Below are 22,007 nucleotides of genomic sequence, written 5' to 3'. Positions count from 1 at the left end.
GATGGTGACCTAAGATTGATGTCAGCAGGGAGAGCCCTTAGTATGAGTCACCCTGAAGTGCTCCACCAAGCACGGAATCGGACCTGCCTCTTCTTCGTCAAGTGCGATGGCTACTCAAAGCCAAAGCCATGGACCAAAGCCATGGATACCTAAGCTGGTAAGAGAGCCGCAGGCCTCTGAAAGGGCGCAGGGGCATGATTCAGCTCTCCCTCACCCTCCTGTTGAGTTGCTCTCTTCCCCTCTACTGAGTTATCACCTCTTCCAGGATTGAGGCAAGGGGCTGAGTGGCCCTGCTGCTAGCCACACCCAAATGATTCAAAGCTCCTCACTGCTCACAAAACACCAATGTCATCACAGCGCAATGTCCTAGACCAAGTCTTTAAATAAGTCCTCCCTTGCGGTCAGCTCTTTCATCTCCACTGATGCCAGTGAGAGCTGGAGCAAGAGGTTATCAGGAAGCTTGACATCCCGGAAACACCATGCCATTAGAGGTACAGCTGAGCTTCGGGAAAACGTAGGTGGCTAATGGGTTATAAAAGCAGATGCAGCTTAACCTTGCTTGCGGGTTCTTAGTGCATATGGCTCCCCTTTGTATCATACATCCTGTTATCTACAACAGATGTGCACCTGAGAAGTTGCGCACGGATCAAACTCTTTACGTAAAGCTGAACTTTATTCTCCCAATGAAGAAGAGTTCTTAATTTCCTAGATGCTTGATTTTCTGGGGTAAATAAGTATTTTTCAATATACAGAAGGGTCCTAATACTTCCATCATTTATGTATTCATCTAATTTATTTTAATTTTTAAAAATGTAAATTGAAATATAATTGAGGTACAACATTGTGTAAGCTTAAGGTGTACAACAATATGACGACCACTGCAGCATTAGCTAACACCTCCATCATGTTGCATAATTATCATGTCTTTTTTTGTAGTGGAAACAATTAAGATGTAGTTGGTTGGTTCTATGATACAGTATTGTGGGCTCTAGTCACTATGCTGTGCATTCAATCTCCAGGACTCATTTATCTACTAGTTCCCAGTTTGTACCCTTGAACAGTATCTCCCCAAATCTCCCACCACCCAGCCCCTGGCAACCACCATTCTACTCTCAATGCTTTAAATATTTATTTTGCAAAGTGCTTAGCATGTATCCATAAACGAGACAGAGTCCTGACTCAAAGAATGAACAGTCTAGTGGAGGAGACAGTAGATTAGCAGGCATTTACGAAGCAGTGGGAGAAGTGTTCTGAGGGGGAGAGTTCCCCGTCAGAGTGTGATGCTGGGCAGGATGCAGTGGAGGGGCATCGAACGTGGTCACTGGGGATGAGGCTGGGATGGCTCAAGAAGACTTGTGGAAAGAATAGGCTTAACAAAAATAAATCTAAAATAAAGGAGGAGGAGGCAAGAATACTCTAGACACAAGAGAGTGAACGGAAGCACGGACAAGGAAGGCGGAATATGTGGAGCCGACCAAGACAGGCGTTGTGCTTCCCTTTTCTAAAATGTGGCAGCAACACCGTGAAATGATTAAGAGTAAGGACTTTGAAGTCAAGGAGACCTGGGTTCAACGCTGGCCCTTTTGAGAGCAAATTACTTAATTTCTCCATATCTCAGTTTCCTGCACCAGACCCAGAGTTTAAGAACATTTAAGAAATTAAAAACAATATTCTTAGTTATAATTACAGAATCAAAAATATATGCTCCATCTGAGAGGATCTTATTAAAATAAGAAATGGCAAACATTATTTTAAAAAAAAAAAAAAAAAAAGGAAGGAAAAGGGGAAAAAAACTTTGGTCCCAAACCAGGGAGACAGTCAAACAAGCAGATAAATGCAATACCATTTAAAGGCACTCTTTGGTTCACTACTTCGGCAAACATTTAGTGACCCCCATAAAGTTTTGGTCTGGGTTATTCTAGGTTTGGGGACTATGGTGGGGAATAAAACAGACAAGACTCCTGACTCTTGTGGAACTTGGCCTATCCCGGGGGAAACCATCTCAAATAAGAACAAACTAGATCGTTCTAGAATTTAAATAGGATTTAAATGGTGAAAAGTAATGGGCAGAGATTTCAAACAGGGTGACTGGGATGGCCAAATCCATGGTTAAGGATGATTTTTAGATAGAGTGGTCAGGGAAGCCCCTGCTTAAAAAGTGGCATTTGAAGGTGACAAGAAAGAGCAAGCCAAGTGAGAGCTGAGGGCAGGATGTCCCCAGCAGAGGAGCAGAATGATCTGGGGGCTCAGCTACTGGGGCTAGATCACAGTCCCCGAAGAGGAGAAGGGTGGACGGTGAGGGGAGGAGGCCAGTGCCAGGCCATGTTAGGGCACACAGGCCATGACAGGGGCTTTGGATTTGTCCTCAGAACTATGGGAAGCCATCGCTAGTCAGTGGCAGAGACTGGAGTACAATACTGGTCTCCATTCCCTTACCTCCCTAGCTCTGGGCTCTCTTCTACTCTTTGCTCCCTGTCTAATCCACTCTAAGAAGCCAAGAGATGCCCCCTCCTTTCCTCAACGCAAAAGAAGGCTTCCGCTTTTGTGAGCAAATATTGATTTTTAAATTTTCTTTCCACCATTTTCAGATGCCTCTAGTTCTCTTTGTCATCTGTGTTATGGTTTCATAAGTGCCATTCCCTGGCACTCAGATTCCTTCCTTGCCTCTTCTTTATTATCTCCTCTGCATCACTTGGGAGCTGACCCTTGCAGGCTGCTACATCTGCCTAGATCCAGCCAATGGGAGGCATTTACAGGGAAGTTAGAGGAAAGGGAGAAACCAAGGTATTTCCTCGACCTCCCCCTGCCTTGGGTGGTGTCTCTGGCAGCTGGTGCATCTCCTCCATGGCTCCAAGTCACACCTGAAAATCCCACTGCAGTTCTGGCTTCCACCAGATGTCCCCAGAAGTCACATCACCTGTCACTCTGTAGCTTCCCTCTGTTGCAAATTTGTAGGTTGTCTTGTCATCTCGATCTGTTTGCATCCCAACAATCTCTCCGTAGGAAACTCTGTTTTAGAAGTCCAATGCACTATCCATTGCGCAACAGAGGAAACTCTGTTTTAGATGCTGGCAGTTGGTTCTGCCCTCCTGGCTGGCCCCTGGCTGATACAGATCTCAACATTGACAAGGGGCTTCAATGGCAACTGTCTCTTCATCTGCCAGGGGAGCATCTCCAGACAGTCCATCTTACTAGCCACACTGAAACTCAAGTCACCCTCTCACTTCCTTTGCTATCTTCCTTGCAACTAGCTTTGAAGGCTTCTGCCAGAGTAGCAGCTAGGGAATGAGATGTGGCAATTCCCCCAGGATTTAGACTTCAGGTACCAGATTCACTGGAAATCAGTAGTAAAGGTCTAGGAGCAGTCAGCACCATGGCCAGATCCAAAAGGACACAGATGAACACTGGAGGCCAGAAAAGACTTTAATGTAACTTTAGTCCAGGGACGAGAGAGAGAAATTGGACATCTTATCATTTTTTCTCTTGTAAAGCCTCTCTTCAGTCTGTCTCCAATATCTGTACTGCTGGGCCATATACAAACCAAACAATTAAAAGGACAGGTTTTGCCACATGCCACAACACGTCTAGGAAGAGTTACAAGTGAAATGATCTCTCCACCCTGTCCTGGAAATCACCTACCATATTTCATCAAATAGAAGATGCTTTTTATTATAAAGTATGTCATTATTTTATGGACCACCAAGAAAGAAAACAATGTGACTAGTTAAACTTTGATACAATGCTTTTTCATCACATCAACGGTGAGTCACACCCCAATTTTGGATAGGTTAAAATGCAACCAACTAAAGTGTCTTAGGATATGAAACACAGCATTGGCTCTGCTTTAGGCACCTCAGTCTTCTTTCTTAACCAGATAAACTGGTTAAAGGACTGGTCATTCTAGAAAACCAGCAGGCTCAGGGCCTTGCGGAGGGCATCCATTAGTAGAAGTTACAGGCAGCCCTCCACGTCAATGGGCAGGAGAGAGCCTAATACTAAGTGTGCCCCCTCCAAAAACTACAATGTGGCCTTGGACGAGGTACTTAACCTCAATATCCTTAGCTATGAAGTGAGGGCGGTGTGACAGATGATGGCTTAGAATCCTTTCAACTCATATTTTTAAATGAAAGGAGAACATACTACTAAATCTGTTGTCAGGCTATGGTCACCAAATTGACCAATGGTTCTTCACCAGCGATGTTCTGTCCCCCAGAGTCATCTGCAAACGTCTAAGGGCTCTTTTCCTGGTTGTTACAATGACTAGTGGCCAAAGTGGCATTTAGTGGATAGAGGCCACAGGTGCAAAACAGCAAATTGTCTCACCCAAAATGCCATCAGTGAAACATGTTGACTGAGAGAGCCACGGCTGTCTCTCACAGAGAATGTGTAGTAGGCTTACAGCAACCCAGAGAGCCAGGAGGCACCAGCAAAGGAAGGAGCGATGGAGGTTGCATGCTTCCATGTACATTTTTCAGGGTAGGAGACATCTGAGATCACTGCCTTGCCTGCTTTTGGGGAGCCACGTACTTCTGCAAGGGTGAAGGGCTTCCCAATTGTAGCCTGTTGATGAAGAAAATAAACACCATTCAAAACAAACCACCCCATATATTTGAATCTAAACGAATTCTTGGGGAAAGTGCTAGAACCAATGTCACATTCCCTTTGGCACGTTCCACTTTGCAGGGATTGTGTCTGGTGTCCTTTGTCCCCCCTTCGAGGGCCAGAATTCCCTCTTATCACACCCCAGCTGTTAGAGTAGGGAATGCCAGCTGTGGTTCCTCGCATCACTGTCAAGCCACCTAACGCACAGCTTCTCAACCATACGAAACATTGGGACACTGTGGTGAGTCAGGAAGATGTCCTTGGAGTGTCTCCACTTCTTGGATTTCTTCACTCTCCTTTGCCGATGTATCCATGGGACGTCGAAAGGACCAACAAAAGTCCCCAGTGTGTGTGTATAAGGACAAATTCTCTTCATTGAGTACTTACTTTGTGCCAGGCACCACAATACACACTTTACACATATTATCCCATCCAAGACTCCCAACAGCCCATTTTACAAGTGAGGGAAGGGAAGCACCAAATGTTTACCCAAGGTCACCAGCTATCAGGTGGAAAAACTAGAAATGAAATCCAGGTGTGCAGAACTTTAAAGCCTCTGTTTTAAAACAGCATATTACCTGAATCATTGACTACTTCTGTCCTCAATTTCTCTCTTCTCTAAAATCATTTAAACACCTAAAATGTACATCAAATCATTGCCAATTTATTCCCAGACAATAATGTATTATTTGCTGATAGATTCAAGTGTCTTGAAATCCACCCAGACACAGAGACGGTGCCTTCAGTATCTTTGATGTTTCCTGGGTGACCAGTCTGAGGCTGGTCACAGAGGATGCGCTATTTTGTTTACCATCCTATCCCCAACACTTAGAATGATGCCTGCCTGGCATGTAGTAGAGATTCACTAACTATTGAATGAATAATTAAAGGCATGAATTCTCAGAAACTTCTCTCTAGTCTGTTCAAGTCTTCATCCCTCACCTGGAACATGCAACTGCCTCCTGCCCAGCTTCCTTGCCTGCAGTGTTACCTCCATTCCAATCTACCCTCTGTACTCCTATGTTGAAAGCACAAATTAAGTAACATCACAACTGTGTTAACAAACTTCTTTTTCTTTTTCTTTTAATTGAAGTATAGTTGATTTACAATGTTGTGTTAGTTTCTGGTGTACAGCATAAGGATTTATTTATATATATATACACACACGTGTGTGTGTGTGTGTGTGTATATATACATACATATATATATATATTCCTTTTCATATTCTTTTTCATTATAGGCCGTTACAAGGGACTGAATATAGTTCCCTGTGCTATACAGTAGGACCTTGTTGTGTATCTATTTTATGTATAGTCATTACACAAACTTCTGATCAGACTTTGCATAACCATCAGCAGACAGTGAAGCAAGATACTACACAAAACACTTCACATTCTGGCATCAGTCTTGCCATTCTCCTGTAACACCAGGATTTCAGTCCCCCAGAGGAACCCTACATTCCAGTCCCTCCTCTCATGCCCGATACAGTCTTACTTCTGCAACCCTGCACATGCAAAGCCCCACCATTCTAACAATGTACTCATCTGCCTTTCATCATCTGACAATGACCTACTCTATCAAGGCCAAGCTACAAAGTCACATCCATTGTGAGCACTTTTTACAATAGTCCCCTGATCCCTCTGCCCCAATACACATCTGCACAGCCCAAGAGGAATCACTGATCCCATCTCTGTGATCAGAGCACTTGGCATCTCCACTGTAACACGCACTCATATTCTATTTTACTGTGAAGTATTTTGTTACAGGAGTTTCTTACCCACTGAGAAAGCTGAGTGCTTGTAACAGAGGATGCTTTCCTTTCTCTTGTAACTACTAGTATCTAACCCAGAGTCTGACAGATAGGCTCTCAAAATGTCTGCTGACCTGGCCTCAATTTAATTTAGCCAGCGTCAATCAGAGAATAAGGAATAAACAGTCACAGACTTAAGACTAATTCTCTGAGGTCTTCACCATCAAGGCCAAACTGAAAACTCAAGTAATTACTTGGGTAGATAATTCACGAAAGAAGGAAAACCATTTGCATTTGAATGATCTCGCGAGGATTTTCTGCTCGTTGATGTTTCTGGAATTTTTCGGATAATGGCTTCAATTGTTCGATCCTTTCATGGCATAGGAGTAGGCCAGAAAGTTAATCTGTCAATCACTCTCCCACGTGAAACCAGGCAACTCTCTACCAGTTCTGCCGAACAGAAAGCATCCATAGAAACCAAGTTTTAAAAATGCCGTAACGCAGAGGAGGAAGGGCCTGCAAAGTTCAGACTCAGCGCTCTGAAGAGCCCCTAAAGCAAGCCAGCTGGTGTTAAGTTTCTTCCCTGCTATTTACATAACCTCAGATCTGGCTACCCTTTATTTGCGCCCGTAGGATTCTCAAGGTTGGGGCATGAAGGAGAGAGAGTGAACAGGATCGGGGAGACAAATCAGGAAATATTATCTGCAGCCCAGCGGGCAAGAGTCCTGGGTCCCAGGAACAAAATCCAATCCAGGACCCCCAGGACCTCTGGGAGCCAGAAGGAAAAGCCCAGTTCAGGTGGCCTGCGTCCGTCTATGCATCTGTCTGTCCTGCTCTGAGTGCACAGGCAGCGGTGGCGACGTGGGGTGAGCACGAAGGTAATCTCAGCCTCCCCAAACTCAACAACATGACCCTCCCTCTTAAAACAAACACACACATACTCACATAGAGAGACACACACACACACACACTGGGACACGCAAATCCCCAGCACCTGCTTCGGAAAGCCCTTCCTCCAAGGCTGGCCGGCGGGCGAAGGCGGCTCCACCAGAAGAGAGAGGCGGATTTACCGTGGCATTACTTTTAATTAACTCTGCGGCGCGGCGCGGGGAGCGCAGGGTGGGCCCTAATCCCGGGCCCGCCTGACGTCACCTGGGAACCCGGTGGCGCGGGGCGGCGGGGCCCGGCGACGACCCCGCCGCGACCCGGGCGCGCCTCCGCCCGCTCTGGGCTTCGCTCGGCGGGGAATTAAGAGAAGGAGAAATGTTAGTACACTTTTAATTGGAAACCGAGTTCTGCTTTCAGAGCGGCTTGTTTACTCAGGGCCGGGCATTAGAACTCAGGGGAGGCTCTAATTGAAGTGACGGCTTTGGAGATTACGGGGAACATATGGCCCTGCCGCCGGGCTCTTTATCTGCATTTTCTCATAAAACTGCCGTCGTCCGTGTGTGTTTCTGCGCTCGCCCTCGCCCTCGTCCGTTTCCAAAGGGCCTCGGAGGAGCGGCTGAATGCGGTGCTGGGATCCGCGGGGGCGCCCGGCACGGTGCGCTCCCTCCCGGCCCGATGCTACCCAGGGGCCCCGCCTCGGCTCGCTGGCTCAGCCGGCGCGCTGATGGGGAAAATGAGAGCGAGAAAGGAAAGAAATCGGACTGGTGACGGCCGCCGAGTAGGGGCGTCGCTCACTCTTGTGAGCTGACTGCAGGAGGGAGTTGCCACGGTAACGGGAGACTCCCACTCGCCGCCTTCCTCTAAGGCCCGAGAGAGGGAGCCTCCTTGTGCCCGGCTGGGGCCAAGCCCGCACTCTAAGGGGAATGGGAACTCTGGTGTCTTGCGACAGAATTTCATTTCTCCCTATCTACCATCAACCAACCAGTCAGTCAGTCCATCATCTATGTACACACCTATGCAGGCTCCAGCACCAAGCACCACCCTGTCGGTCCCCCTACTTCCCACCAGATTCTCACTGTAGCTAGAGGTGCCCGATAAAATACAGGACACACAGTTGAACTTGAATTTCTGATAAACAATCATTTTTACATGGCATGAGACATAGTTGCCCAAAGAATATTATTCACTCTTTATGGGAAACTCAAACTTACCTGGGTTTTTGTTTGCTAAATCTCACCACCCCTCTCATTCTAAGGAAAAAGCTGCCTTCCGTCTTAATGCTAGAATCTCTCTGGTTCCCCACCAGAGCTCTGCAGTTGGGAAAAACAGCTGATTGAGGCGCCCCAACTCTGTCCCTCCGGGCTTCACCGGTGGTTCTCAACCTTGGGTGCACTTCAGACTCATCCAAGGAGCTCTAAAAAAATCCCCAAAGCCGAGGCTGCACCCCAGACCCATCAAATCCTCAAGGCCCATTCCGTGGGAGTCCAAAGTATTCTTTTAAAATGCATATGTAGAAAAAGTTTTGTAGGGTGACTACTTTGAAGAGTAACTCTCCGTTGAACACGTAATCTTACTTATTTGGCTATTGACTGTCACCGTCTGTTAGAATATAAGTTTCTTAAGAGCAAAGCTCTCACTCTAGCCCCTATATAGGCCTGATACATAGTCTGTGCTCTAAAATACTTGCTCATTAGTCAAAGCTCATTTACTTCTATATGCTCCTCCACGCCTCAGACCCAATCCTTGCACCATGCAGGTGCTTAGCAAATTGCTACAGAAGGGGTGCTGAGTTGGTTCAGCCACGGCTTTCCCACCCTGATGGATCCCAAAGAAGGAACACCTGGATGCTCTTCTTGAACACTAGCTTGGTCCACCCATCCCACCCAGTGCACATGTGCACATGCTACTCAAATCCCTGCTCAGATCCCTGAGAAGAAGACAAGTATGCCTCTGGATCCCAGTGTGCAAACCTGGATTTGGACCACTGAGAATCCAAATAGTTCTTAAACTACTCAGTCCTCCATGTACTTCTTACCCCCATATGCTTTTACAGCGCTTGGAGGAAGCCATAACCTGGTTTTAGTAAACTGGGCTTTGGGGTTTTTCCTAGGTCACTGATGTCAGGGCACAGGAAAATACATGGCGTGATTCTTCCTTTTACTCAGTGTAACATCCAAAGCTTCCTCAGGCCCATCGTGAAACCTCTTGGTTGGAAATCTAAAAGTTGATGGGCTTGGCTGGAATGTCACTGCAGGAAAACCAGAGTCTTCTCTACACCTCCTCCACCCCCCGCCCCCATCTTCAGCCACACGATAATAAAGGAAAGTGAGTCTCTGATTCTTCAGCTCAGGTCATGAAAGGTCAAAGTCATGGGTTAGCTCTGAATGGCCAGAGACGTCATTCCTCACATTCACCAAACTTACTGCAAAGCCCTGCCCATGCACCCAAAGAGGATCCGACATAAAGATGGATAGAAGCACAAATGTCATCCCTGCCCCTGGAAAAACAAATCTGAGGGCATTTCTCCTGAGAGTGGGCTTATAACAGATGGTAGGACATTCCGGGTCAGCCTATGGAAGCCTGCTGGAAGAAGTTTTGGTATGTGCTGATTTACTCCACCATGACACTCTCATCAGTCTAATTAATGGGGCTGTGGTTTGCATGCTGATACCTCTCGTCTGGACAAAAAGAACAACTGGTTTTTCCTGCCGTCATCCAATAAGCCGCAGGATCAGAACGGAAGTTTGTCAAGTAATTATAAAAACAAAACAATAATAGTACACTTCTAAATGCACACTTCTAAAGTACTTCCACATTCAACATCCAGTTGTCTTTGGATCCTTCAGAGCTTCCTATTTCCTTCTAAGGGGTGCTCATTTGACGCACAGTGAAAGTGATTAATCTTGAGGAGGAACGGGGGGTTAGAACAGAAGGCGAACTTGTGACTGATGTGGAGGGGAGTGTAAACTCAGCTCAAATCACCTCGTTGTCATTGCTTTAATTACATGTGAAAAGGTTCTTCAATTGGGGTCTCTCAGGTAGTAAGTCCTACCAAGTATCTGGAGCACTGCCACCACCAGCAGGGAGAGCTGCCAGTGAAACACAAGAACAAAACGTGAGGTCTATTTTAATACACGTGTACGTTTCTATCAACTCGGCAACACAGCATAACGCTCGATGCATCAGGCTGTGGAGCTGCGCTGCCTGGGTTTGAATTCCGACTCTTTCAATGACCAGCTTTGGGATCTTAAGTAAATGAGTAACTTTTCCAGGCTCATCTTCCTAATCTGTAGGATGGGAATAATCATCACTCTGCCTGCCTCATCAGCTTGATACAAAGGTGAAGTTAGTTCATCCTCGTAAAGGGCTTAAGGCGATGCTTTGTGCAGAGCAAGGGCTTAATAACTGTTAACATCATCATCATCATCATCACCAGGCAAAGATCACAATGATCACTTGTCCACTTGACCAGTTCTTTATCTTTTTTTTTCTTACAGGGCTTGTGCAAGAGAAACAAATGCACACAGCACACTGCTACAGATTAAATACACTCTGAAGCAACTGCACTAATTTTAAATTATGGTTTCTATCAAAATTATTCAGTGTGAGCACATGTTCAAAATTAAATTACAGCTCAGTAGCAAAGAGAGAATGCATCGTCTGAACCCATATATTCCCGGTAACTTTTCAAGCACCGAAGATAAACTCTACCCAACTCACAATTATAGCGAAGGCTGAGTATCAAGTGTCGTGACTCGGTAATTGGTAGAATTAAGTTCTTATTCTGGCTTATCCCTGACTCAAGTATCCTGTGTCCCTCTTTCTCCATTTATAACACAAAGACAAAACAAATACACCAGAAGACAAAGGTTCAGAAGAGAAGACAGGCACTGAGGGCAGCAAATAATTCTGGTAGTCAATTTCATGATTGTGATATTAACAAGAGACAAAACTTGATTTTGAAAACAACCTCAGAGGCTCAGGCAATTATAACTGCCTCTTGCCTACTAACCAGAGACACCAGATTAATACATCAGAAAATGTCCACGAAGACCTCTGTGCTAGTCATGGTATAAATATGCGTGCTCTTCATTTTTCTTTAATAATACCAACGGAGACCAAAACAGACAACATTTACCGTGTGTTTACTCTGCACAGGGCACCAGGCCAAGTCTTCCAGCCAGACGACACACCCTGTGTCTTTGGTTTTAGTCTCAGCACCTAACACAGTGTGGGTATATGCAGAAGATTCAAACATATTTATCGGCTTGAAATTTGAGGAATTTATACCAATTTCAAAACCCAGGGGCAGGTTTGAAAGTGATTGCTCTTTGAAGCAGTATTTTTCAAACTTCAGGCCATGATCCAACAGTGGATTGTGAAATTAATACAGTGAGCTAAGACTAGAATTAAAAAATAAACATAATGGATAACATCAGTGTGTAGGTTAAGCAGTAAGTCAGTCGAAGCACTGAAATTTTTATTTCACACACACACGTGAACATGTATGCTAGGACATGATTAAAAATGGATTTTTACCGAGCTGCTGTTAAAATTTTCTAGAAAATGCTCTTGTCAAGGAGTCTTTTGAACATAGTGCTTTAGAAGAAAATATAAAAATGAGTTAAATATATGTCTTAACAACTATAAGGTTTATCTATGTAGTTTCATACCTATCAAGGTTTTTTGGTTTTGTTGTCGTTTTGTTTTTGTTTCTAATGGCTCACCCCTTTGTTTCTTAAAGGAAAGAGTGACAGGACTGATCTCCAGGCGATGTCCCTTCCCCATCTCCCAACCCCTTTAGATCAACAAAGTTGGCCTCACTGTTCCCCTGATATTATGAGGCTGGCTTTGAGATGTTTTTTCTGAGTTGTGTTGCTCAGTATTCACTAACTCCTCTGCCTTTTTTTTTTTTCCTGCAATTAAAACACTGCATTTAGCACAGAGCCTGACACAGTGGTGGCGTCTCTAAGAAATATCTACTGGATTAAAGGATGGTAAGGTGGCTGCCTGCAAGGACAGAAATAGATCATGGCATGTAACAGAGCCATGCTAACAGGCCTCTGCAGGAGTACCACACATTCTCTAATGGGTACCTGTCAGGTTCAGTGTCCTTTTTGGACCCAAAGATGAAGACTGCAGGAGAGAAAGGGGCAAAGTTCAACACATCCTTCCCACTCTAGCTTGTGTTGCATCCCAGAAGTGACTGCAAGACTGGTTTCCTCCTGGTCTTCTGCACTGACTTTTCAGGGTGCAATGCTGGCTATCATGTTCAGAGACTGCAGACCACCTCTGAGACACAGTGGCTCATGGAGGGAACTGGTCCCTCTCCGGGTCCTGCACCCTAGCCATCCCAAATGACAGGCCCTCTCTCTGCGCTCCCCTGAGATGCCCTCTGGTCAGCTATGTGGAAGCATCCAAAATAGAAGTGCAAAGACAGAAGACGAGACGTTTGTGAAATGATAGATCTTTGGGGAAATAAGCTTATGAGCCATGAGTTATCCAGAAGGACAGAGCCTCTGTACCAGGACATAACAATGACGCCTACCATTTCACTGGGCATCAGCCAAATTTCGGGCCCTTGATATGTGTTACATCTCTGCATTCTTACAGCAACCCACAAAGGAAGTATGACCACTTTTTGCTGATTAAGAAATAGAGTCCTGGGCAGGAGAAGTACAGGCACACCTCATTTCATCAGCCATCTCTTCATTGTGTTTTGCAGATATTGTTTTGTTTTGTTTTTTAACAAATTGAAGGTTTGTGGCAACCCTGCATTAAGCAAGTCTGTCGGCGCCATATTTCCAACAGCATTTGCTCACTTCGTGTCTCTGTATCACCTGCTGGTAGTTTTCACAATATTTCAGATTTTTTCATTACTCTTAACGTTTGGTACAGTGATCTGTAATCAGTGATCTCTGATGTTCCTATTATAATTGTTTTGCCTTTTGGGGGGCAATAAAGTATTTTTTAATTAAGGTATGTGCAAGTGCATGTGTTTTTAGATATAATGCTATTGCTCACTTAACAGACTACAGTATAAAGTAAACATAACTTTTGTATGCACTGAGAAGCCAAAAAATTCATGTGACTCGCTTTACTGAGACGCTCTGTTTTGTTAATGGTGGTCTGAAACCGAACCTGCAGTATCTCCGAGGTCTGCCTGCCACTTTCCCCAAGGTCTCGTTGCTTGTGAGTATCGGCAAGACTTAAATTTAGATCTCAAGCCCTTTTACTACAATGTGGAGAAGGCGACTTCCTCATACCTCCTGCTGACTTTCCTTTGCGTTTTAAAATTCATGACTATGAACTGACGAGATAATCCCATAGGACAGTCAGGCATTTTCCAGAACTCATGAGGTAACCGCTGCCTCTCTATTCTAATTTATTGGAGAACAAGAAGAGTTCCAAGATGGGTTGAAATACTTCTGTAACTAATATTTACAAGAAAAAGAAAATCCGTTCCTAGGCTGTAGAAGGAAATTAAAACCAGTGTCTCAGTGCCAGTGGTGATGGACCTGACTCAGACAGGGAGGAGGAGACAGAGGTATCACACAACGAGGCCCATAAGAGAGACATCTGGATCTTTCAAAACCGCAATATCCCGTATCCTAGGAAAACTTAAGAAGGAAGAAGGATGCACAAACTCTGTTATGTGTGAGGAATCTTTCATTCTAGCTTCAGTAAAACAAAGTCATTCTGGAGGTTGGTGTTTTCCTGTTAGGGATCATGGACCACGGAGCTGAACAGGACAAAGTTAACATATTCACACAATAAACGTTTTCTGAGTGTCTACTGCCTGCCAGGCACCGTGCCAGGGCCAGGTGAGTGCAGACCATAAGAACAGAAGCAGCATAAGCCTGCCAGTGCAATCCAGACTGCCCAGTGGACACAGGCCAAGGAATCGCTGCAGGCATCCAAAACGTAAAACCTCCTTTGCGGAAAGTCCCTCATCATGGGACTTCCTGACCCAGGCTTCCTCTGGGAAAATCCCTCTACAAAAGCAGAGCATCAAAAAGAGTCCCATCTTAGGCTGCTGACAGTTTTAACTCTCAGAAGATAAAGGAAGGAATGCAGGGCTTTCTCAGACTTTGAACTTGGGTCTGATCAAGGAAGAGCTGGTAAACCAAGAGGATGCAATGGTTTGAACCTTGGGAGAAAATCATAGCTGAGGAATAATCACAATCTAAAATGCATTCTCGTCTTCAGTTAAGAAAACCATAAAATGGTAAACAGGTGAACCCCGAAACAAGCAAGCGAAAAACCAGACCAATCCCATGGTGAGAGATGCTAAAAGGAAGTAAAATGTAACGGATACTGCCGCAGAGTGGCAGAAATGAAATTCTGATGAGGTATTTCTGGTGATTTCCAAAGTGACGGAAAAAAGGCAACTGAACATAAGTATGACATAAAACTGAATGCAACGTGGTATCCTAGACTGGATCCTGGAATGGATAAAGACATTAGTAAGAAATCTCTTGAAACCAAATAAAGTCTATCAGTTAGTTCACAGTGCTGTACCAATATTAATTTCTTGGTTTACAGGTTTACATGGTACATTTATCAAAATGTACCTCTAAATGTAAAATGTTAACATTAGGAGAAGCTGGGTGAAGACTGTATGGGGACATCTGTCCCATTTTGCAATTGCACTGTAAATCTAAAATTTTATATCCAGATTTTTAAAGTTTTAAAAAACCACTGTGCAGCACATTCGCAGATGACTTCTGATGTTAAAAGACAATGTGAAGAGGGGGAAGGTATAGCTCAGTGGTAGAGTACTTGCGTAGCGTGAGTACATGAGGTCCTAGGTTCAATCCCCAGTACTTTCATTAAATAAATAAACCTAATTACCTCCTCCCTAAAAGAAAATTTAAAAAAAAAGAAAGAAAGAAAATGTGAAGATAAGACAGCTAGGTAATTTAAAAATGCAACATGGACCAGCCAGGAGCCATGATTGCCTATAATCAGCCCTCGAGTCCTCACCCCTTCTCCTAGGTCAAAAAAAGCTAACGAATCATGGGCCACATCAATAAAATATGATGTCTATGACAAGCAGTAATAACAGCGTGGTGCTAGTTCAGAGCACACAGAGAAGACTTTATCCTCTTCTGGGTGGTACCTTCTAAAGAGAATGTAGTATTTTTACAGATAGAGCAAAGAGCTTCTTCTAAGGGATGGTTGGAAGAATGAGGAAGAGCTGGAATGGAAAAGAGAAGACTTAGTGGGTATAAGGGTCTCCATCTTCAACGAGAAGGGCTGCCACATGTTGGGGAGACTGAGCTCCTCCTGAAAGCTAAACCAAGGCCAAGGTTGAGGGTACACATGGAAACGGACATGAGGGTTTGACATAACAATTCTGACAATCCACACTGAGAATGTGAGGTCGAGAGCTCCCCGTGGTTAGACAAACTCAAACAGAGGCTAGATAAACATCTGGTGGGGGTCTGGACTGGATAACCTCTAATGTGCCTACCAACTGCTCCAGATTCTCTTATCAAGGAGGCACAGGCACGACTGTTGCCAGGTGTCTCCCCGAGGCTCCTGGCATCCACGTTACCCAGTTAACCCAAAGAAAATGGTCTGACTCTAGCTAAAAATTCCATTCTGCTGCTTTGAGAGGCTGCTTCAAGGCTACTGGCAAGGCAGGGACCAGGACAAAAGAGGGTTTTCTGGCCACACAAGAAAAGGACATCCAGCAGCTGAGCACCTCCTGAGTTTGGTGTCCCACACAGCTCTAAAGGTGCCACGCGCTTCTGTGTAAGTCGAAAGAGTCAGCATATTTATAAAACCATGTATCCTAGGTTTAGGCAGCCCGTGAGGTCACTAACTCTAGTCTTCCACCAACTTGAATTAAAATGTTAAGAAAGCCACTATGGAGGGCAGCATGGGGGTTCCTTAAGAAACGAAAAACAGACTTACCATATGACCCAGGAATCCCGCTCCTGGGCATATATCCAGAAGGAACCCTACTTCAAAATGACACCTGCACCCCAGTGTTCATAGCAGCACTATTTACAATAGCCAAGACATAGAAAAAACAAAAATGTCCATCAACAGACGACTGGATAAAGAAGATGTAGTATGTACATATATACGTATGTATGTATTTATTTATTAATTAATATATATATGTAAAAGTACTCAGCCATAAAAAAAGAATGAAATAATGCCATTTGCAACAACATGGATGAACCCAGAGATGACCATATTAAGTGAAGTTAAGTCAAAAACAAATATCATATGATATCACTTCTATGTGGGATCTAAAAAAAAAATGAATAAATCACTCTGCTTTATACTTGAAACTAACATTGCAAATCAACTACACTTCAATAAAAAATTTAAAAATAAATACATAAAATGTTAAGAGACAAGCAGGTTTATTTCCCACAAAGGGAGTCTAGCCTGCACACTTTCTGGACATGGTTCTACCCTATGTTGAACCAAAACTTGTCATTTCACCCTCACTACATGGATCGGTATCCTTGGGTGTGACTCTCATTCCTTCCTTAGCCTTGTTTTTTAAAAGCTAAATACACGGAGTTTCTTTAGCTATGTACCATTTAACAAGCTAACCACGCTCCTGAAGACTCTAGTTAGTGATGTCCTGAAATGCATCATTTAAAATTAAACCAAATAGCCTAAATGTACTCTGACCATTGCAAAAAAAATAATGGAACTATAATGACATGTTGGAGACATTGTAGGTCTAGTAGCGCAGCATATAGCCTTTTGGCTCCTATTGACTTTACAATCAATTAAAACCCCATGTGAAATTCCCTGAAAAGAGGCCCTGTTCCATAATAATTACTGTTGAATTTTGGAACTCCATGGTTAGATTTCATCTTGCTGACTTTGGGCTGCTCTGTTAGCCTGTCAAAATCTTTTTGAACATTGAGAATATCAGCTGTCCCACCAGCCCTCCCCGCCAGGTTTGTGTCATCTGCAGATCAAGTAAACCTGCCTTTGGTGTCTTCATCCAAGCCATCAGCAAAAACATTAAAGATGACAGGTCACTCAATCATTCATTCCAGCAGATACTCACGAAGCACCTACAATGTGTACAGCGCTCAGGGCAGAAATGAGAGGAGAAACGATTTGTATTGGGACAGATTCTAAAATTGTTTGCCTTCTGAAAACCCCTAATGTGAGGTGGACTTCTTTCCTTGAAGACCTAACTCAACTCATTAGGTACTTACTGATCACTTACTCTGTTGGCATCATGCTAAGCCTTGTTAAGGGAACAAAGGAGTCAAAAGTTACTACCCTCTTCTCTAGAAGCTGGTCCTCTCATCAGTGAGGCTGTCCTTTGATGCACAAGACACTTTATGCTGCAAGACAGGCAACGTTTATATAACTGACAAAATGAGTGGTACAGAGAACATCTTTGATTCTGGTTGAGACTTTTATGTCGTTTCATTTAAAGCTGCAAAAACAATGACAGATTTTTAGAGCTGAAAGGGACACAGAGGTCTTCTAGCACCATCTTCCCCTCCCACTTCCCCAATAATAGTTTCAACAAGTGGAGATCTATCTCTCTCTCGGGGACTTTATTAGCTCTTATAGAATGACACTGTAACATTCCCTATGTTGAGCCAAATTTCCTTCCCTTTATCTTTTCATCTATAGTCTAAGTACTCAATGGGCTTGTTAAAGAATTTAATGAATTCTGATTCTTCTCTCTGATGTCAAGGGAAGAAAAAATAGGTCTGCTCCAACCATTTGAAGGCGACAATGATGTTCTCATTTAGTCTTTACTTTTCTAGCCTAAATATCTACAATTCCTTCATCTGACATGGTTTGGAGACCTCCCCACCCCTACGTCACTCTTGTCATTCATGTCTCGCTGCCATGCCTGGCAAAAAGCAAGCATTAAAGATATGTCAACTGAACAAATATATGAATAAATGAACTGGGAAGCACCAGTTTGTCAATATCAGCCTCAAAAAGAAATGCCCAGAACTACGAAACGTGTTGCTGAAAAGGTCAGAAAAGTGGACCCATTGCAGTTTGCTAGCTCTGAACACTGTTCTTTCCATGCTACTTAGACCCAGCTTCTTCTTTTTGTCTTTGCACATGAGGAGGGGGAAAGCCACTAATGATTCATACTGTCTGTAGCCCACTAAAGTCTGTAATTGGAAAATAGTGGTCAAGACTCATACGATTGTATATCAAGAGAGGCTAGACCACAGTGTTTATTTCCACATGAGAAAGAGTGGTATGTCTTTCTGGGTGTGTGTGTCTTTCTAAGGTCATGCTGGTACTCTGATCTCCATGGCACCTAAGCCCCTTGGGAATTTGAAGGCTTTGGACTATTCTGCAGAGGAGGTCTAGGGGGGTGGGCACAGCACAAAGCCTAAAGGGAAAGACAGGATGAGCTGACGTTCTACTAAGTGGAGGCCATGAAGCTCAGTTTCAGATGGGCCCAGTTATCCCCATTCAATTGTCAGACATTCGATACGTCAGTGACACATTCGATATGTCAGTGGCAGTGTTCCCCACAGGGAGAAATTTCTCTCAAATTAAAACATCCAGGAAAACTTGAGACCAATGAGTCCGATAGGAGTTGGGATCGTCCTGGCGTCAGCTTACTTAAGGCTGCAAGCAGAGTCAGGCAAGAAGAACCCACTGGGAGGTAAAGGAAGCACCTGCCGCGAAGACGCCACCACCAGCAGGCACTTGGCTCGGTGAGCACCGGCACTTACTGAACACCAGCCTGTGGACAGACGTTTATTTTCACTCCCCCAAATAAAACCAGCAGCTAGGCATGATGATCACCATTTACAGTTGTGGAGACTGAGGCTGAGAGAGGTTCTGAAACTTGCCCAGAGTCACGCAGATCCACGTGGTGCAGCCAGAATGAGGCCCCCGCCTGACAGCCTCCAAAGCTCCCAGACCCAAGCATCAAGGCCACAGGGCTTTGTTCATTCTGCAACAAAGACTGTATCGAGCGCCCTCAGTGGCCCGGGCCTGTGCTAAGCTCTGCAGATACAGTGGTAAAAAAGACACACACAGTCCCTCATGGGGCTAAGCCCGCTGGCGGGAACAGCAAACAGCCAAAGAAGCGACCGCAGTCAAGTGGGACCCACGCTGCGGCAGGAGAGGTCAAGGTGAACTCACCCAGCATGCGGGAACAAGAGTCCTTCTCAATGAGACAGGCCCTAGAAAGAAGCTTAAAGGATACGCTCGCGAGACCAAAGAGTAGGGGAGAGAGGCAGAGTGGGAATAAACTCTTGAGATTTGGAGGCAAGTGGGAGACAATGCTGTGTGCTGAGTGCAGAGGAGAGTGGTCAGAGGCTCCCACGAGGCTGGAGAGATGGGCAGAGTGAGATTCCAGAGGCCTTGGAAGCCGGGGTCAGGGAGGTGGAGCCGGGCTGGAATTGGCAAGGCGAGGACATGCAAGGGCACAGGGATGTCACCTCATTGGATCTCACAGATTCTTGGGTGGAAAGGGAGGCTGGGCTAAGACAAACGCTGCCCTGTAGATGGACACCCTGGGAAGGCATTCCACGCTTCCACGTGGGCAGTTTTAATCTCTCTTTGTGAAACCAGCTCTAAAAAGTCTCCGAACTTCTCCCATCTCCTCTCTTTTCCCTCCCCAGGGAGGGTGGGTGAGTCTTGGGTGGGCGCAGCTAGTCTAGACCCTTTCTTTATGTGACCCACCAAGCCTTAGACAGATTGCTGCTTTCCCACTTGACAGATGAGAAAACAAAGGCTAGTGACTGTGCAGACGGGATTATTGGTTCCAGTTCATCAGTCCCTTGAACAGCTTTATGCACCTCTACCCCGGCAGGGCTGTGTGGTACGTGCACTGTATCTCTCCCCGCTTGGACTTTGGGTTTCATCTTCTAATTTGATTCAGCCAGTGAAACATTAGCAGACATGATATGAGCAGAGGCTTGACATGTGCTTTATGCTTGAGCATGCCTTCTTGCATGTTTGCCACTGCCAAGAGGAGACCATACTCTGCAGCTGTTGCTTCTCAAGCCTGGGCTCCAGACTGAATCACACAGAGCAAACTTGAACCTGGTTTACAGCCTAGAGCTAAACTCAGCTGAGATGGGCAGTTTCCAGGCAACTTGAAGACATTCAGCCTAAAGCGGAGCCACTTCTGTTAACCCAGAGACAAGTGAATGTGTGACTAAGTGTTTACCGTTGTATGCCATGGAATTTGGGGGTAATTTGTTATGCAGCATCATCATGATGATACCTGACTGATAAGAGCTTACTCTGAGCTTACAGAGAAACTTCCTGGAATGCACAGTGCTGCCTTGCCATGGGACAAGGCTGCCCTGGAGGCTGGCCCTCTAGGGAGAAAGCAACGCAGACTGCCGCCACCGCACTCCACTCTCCCACCCCGTGCCCCCTGCCCGCCGCGGCACTCACCTGAGTCTGATGCTGCTGGGCTCACCAGGCTGAGCAGCTCCCGCTCCTTCTCGTAGTCCCCTTTGCAGAGCAGCTGCCCCTCCTTCAGGACAAACTCATCGCCCTTCTGGAGCTGCCGCTCGCAGACGCAGCAGCAGAAGCAGCTCAGGTGGTACACGCTCTTCTGGGCCCGCATAACAAACTCGTTGGGTGCGATGGCCTCAAAGCAGCCGCCACATTTGACAGCAAACAGCCTGGCAGCAGGAGAGAAAGGAAAGCAAGGTCTGTGAGGAAGATCCAGCTGGGACCCAGGTCTCCCCTCAAGTCAATAGCGAGAGGAACTTCCAGAATGAGGAGAAGGACACTTGGAATGGAACAGACTTTAAATCCAGATGTTCTATTCCCTGAGGTTGAACCGAGGAATTCAGCTGAGTCACTCTCTCAAAGGCTTAAGAGAAGCAGCGTCAGAGGCACTGGAAGAAGCGTGAGCTAAAGCCCGGGTGTATTTGGCGTGGTCCACAGCACAGGGTTCCCAAAGGGTGCTCTACAGACTGGCGCCCGGAGTTTCCAGGGGGCTGATTATTAAACAAAATAACAGTAACTAAAAGATCCGGGCCCATTCTGATCAGCATGCAAAAGGGCGGGCCCTAGAATGTGAATTTTTAACAAGCTCCCCAGGGCATTCTGAGGTGTAATCTAGTTTTTGGGAGACAAACTGCATCCCGGCTCCCCAGCCTGACGTTCAGTGGATCCCGCCCAGCTCTCAGGACTTAACTCTTATCTCATTTCACTCACTTTCAAGCAGCCACACAGAGGGCGCCTATCCAGGCCAAGCAGAGGCAGTCGGTACTAGTGATGTACAGGTGAATAAAAGAAAATCCCTTCCAGAAGTGAGCTCAGGCTAACAGGAGAGATAGATACGTCTAAGAAACTGAGCCAAGGCTTGGGGAATGGATAGAAGCTGCCTCCTGCGAATCTCCCGGGGAACAGCCTCCCTGGACAGAGGCCAGCCTGCAGGTGACTCCAGCACAGCTGAGGATTAGACGTGCATGTGCTGTCTCCCTCCTAACCCAGGCCTTGGGCCCCTACTCCAATCCTCCCTGCCCTCGGCCATCAGAAGCACATCAGAAACACCCTCCCTGACCTGCCTTCCCTCTGCCTCTCAATCTCAGAAAGCGGGGTGAGGGTTGGGGAGCAGTGCCAAGGGCTAACATGGCTCTTTCAACACTCACAAAGGATGTGACAGCCCCAAAACAGAACTCGGGGTACCACAGCCCTGCCCCTGCCCTCTCCCTTCCTCCAGCTGCCCAATGTGGCTGTGTTGTCCATGTCTGGACCTCAGGGCACCTCGGGCCCTTGAAGCACAGCCCTTACTCCCTGCCCCCAAGCTGGGTGTCGT

The 22,007-nt window shown here is 45.6% G+C and overlaps 1 protein-coding gene across 1 annotated transcript in view; it reads right to left on the bottom strand.

Annotated features, from left to right (window-relative positions):
* LMX1A (LIM homeobox transcription factor 1 alpha) overlaps positions 1–22,007 on the bottom strand; it is a 131,426-nt gene that overhangs the window by 19,255 nt on the left and 90,164 nt on the right. Inside the window, exon 4 of the mRNA XM_072946215.1 lies at positions 20,630–20,862. Coding sequence (XP_072802316.1) covers positions 20,630–20,862 — 233 coding nt within the window. The remainder of the gene's footprint in view (positions 1–20,629; positions 20,863–22,007) is intronic.

Source organism: Vicugna pacos, chromosome 21, assembly GCF_048564905.1.
Source record: "Vicugna pacos chromosome 21, VicPac4, whole genome shotgun sequence".
NCBI lineage: Eukaryota > Metazoa > Chordata > Mammalia > Artiodactyla > Camelidae > Vicugna > Vicugna pacos.
Note: the sequence above shows the minus strand (reverse complement) of the source record. Positions and strands in the feature narration are given on the sequence as shown.